Source organism: Procambarus clarkii, chromosome 36, assembly GCF_040958095.1.
Source record: "Procambarus clarkii isolate CNS0578487 chromosome 36, FALCON_Pclarkii_2.0, whole genome shotgun sequence".
NCBI classification, from domain to species: domain Eukaryota; kingdom Metazoa; phylum Arthropoda; class Malacostraca; order Decapoda; family Cambaridae; genus Procambarus; species Procambarus clarkii.
The window spans coordinates 2,756,278-2,757,302 of NC_091185.1; the positions used below are offsets into that span (position 1 = coordinate 2,756,278).

General features: G+C 42.0%; 1 protein-coding gene across 1 annotated transcript in view; it reads left to right on the forward strand.

Moving 5' to 3' along the window:
• Positions 1–418, forward strand: part of LOC138371547 (adhesive plaque matrix protein-like) — a 1,674-nt gene extending 1,256 nt beyond the window's left edge. Inside the window, exon 2 of the mRNA XM_069336426.1 lies at positions 1–418. This exon is cut by the window's left edge and continues 896 nt beyond it. Within this exon, the coding sequence (XP_069192527.1) occupies positions 1–418 (418 nt within the window).
• Positions 419–1,025: the final 607 nt, after the last annotated feature.

A 1,025-nucleotide genomic window follows, 5' to 3' on the forward strand; every position in this document is an offset into this window, starting at 1 on the left:
AAAACCTGTCACTCCAAAACCTGTCACTCCAAAACCTGTCACTCCAAAACCTGTCACTCCAAAACCTGTCACTCCAAAACCTGTCACTCCAAAACCTGTCACTCCAAAATTTGTCACTCCAAAACCTGTCACTCCAAAACCTGTCACTCCAAAGCCATTATCAAAAATATTATCGGTTGCAGATGTCAACTTGGCAATATTAATTGCTGTTAGAAAATTGAAATGTCATTCAGGACAATGTAAACTATATACGTCAGTCCACTTCTGGAAAATGCAGCGCCAGCGTGGAGTCCTTACATCATATAACACGAAGCTGGAGAAGATCCAGAGAAATACCACTAGCTTGGGACCCGAGCTGAGAGGCATGAGATACGAGAAAAGACTAAAAAGAGTTAAAAAAAACAAAACAAAAAATTAACAGGAAGATAGAAAAATTAGTGATAACATGATCACCACATACAAAATCCTCCGGATAATATACAGGCCACACGTTAAGACTATATAATTGGCAGGTGTAGAGCAGACACACGAAGACACAGGTGGAAGCAAACTATCCAAATATGCAGGAGAGACATTATAATTATTTTTTCAGTGTCAGGAGCTAGGGAGAAGCAAACAAAGTTAAGTGTTGGATGCTGATTCAATATACAGCTTCAGGTGTAGACATGATAGTGACCAATAGCTTCGTCACACACACACACACACACACACACACACACACACACACACACACACACACACACACACACACACACACACACACACACACACGCACACACACACACACACTCACACACACACACACACACACACACACACACACACACACATCCTTCTCCATCCAAACATTCTATTTCAACCCCTCACCTTCCCATCTATCCCTGCTCGATTTAGACCTTCTATCCCCACCTGACAGCCCTGTTCGTCCTCACTCCCTCTCTCCCTCTGTCCACATGAGAAACATGACGATAATATATCTAACAAAGTTGAGGATCACCAGAGATTCAATATTCACATCAGGAAAA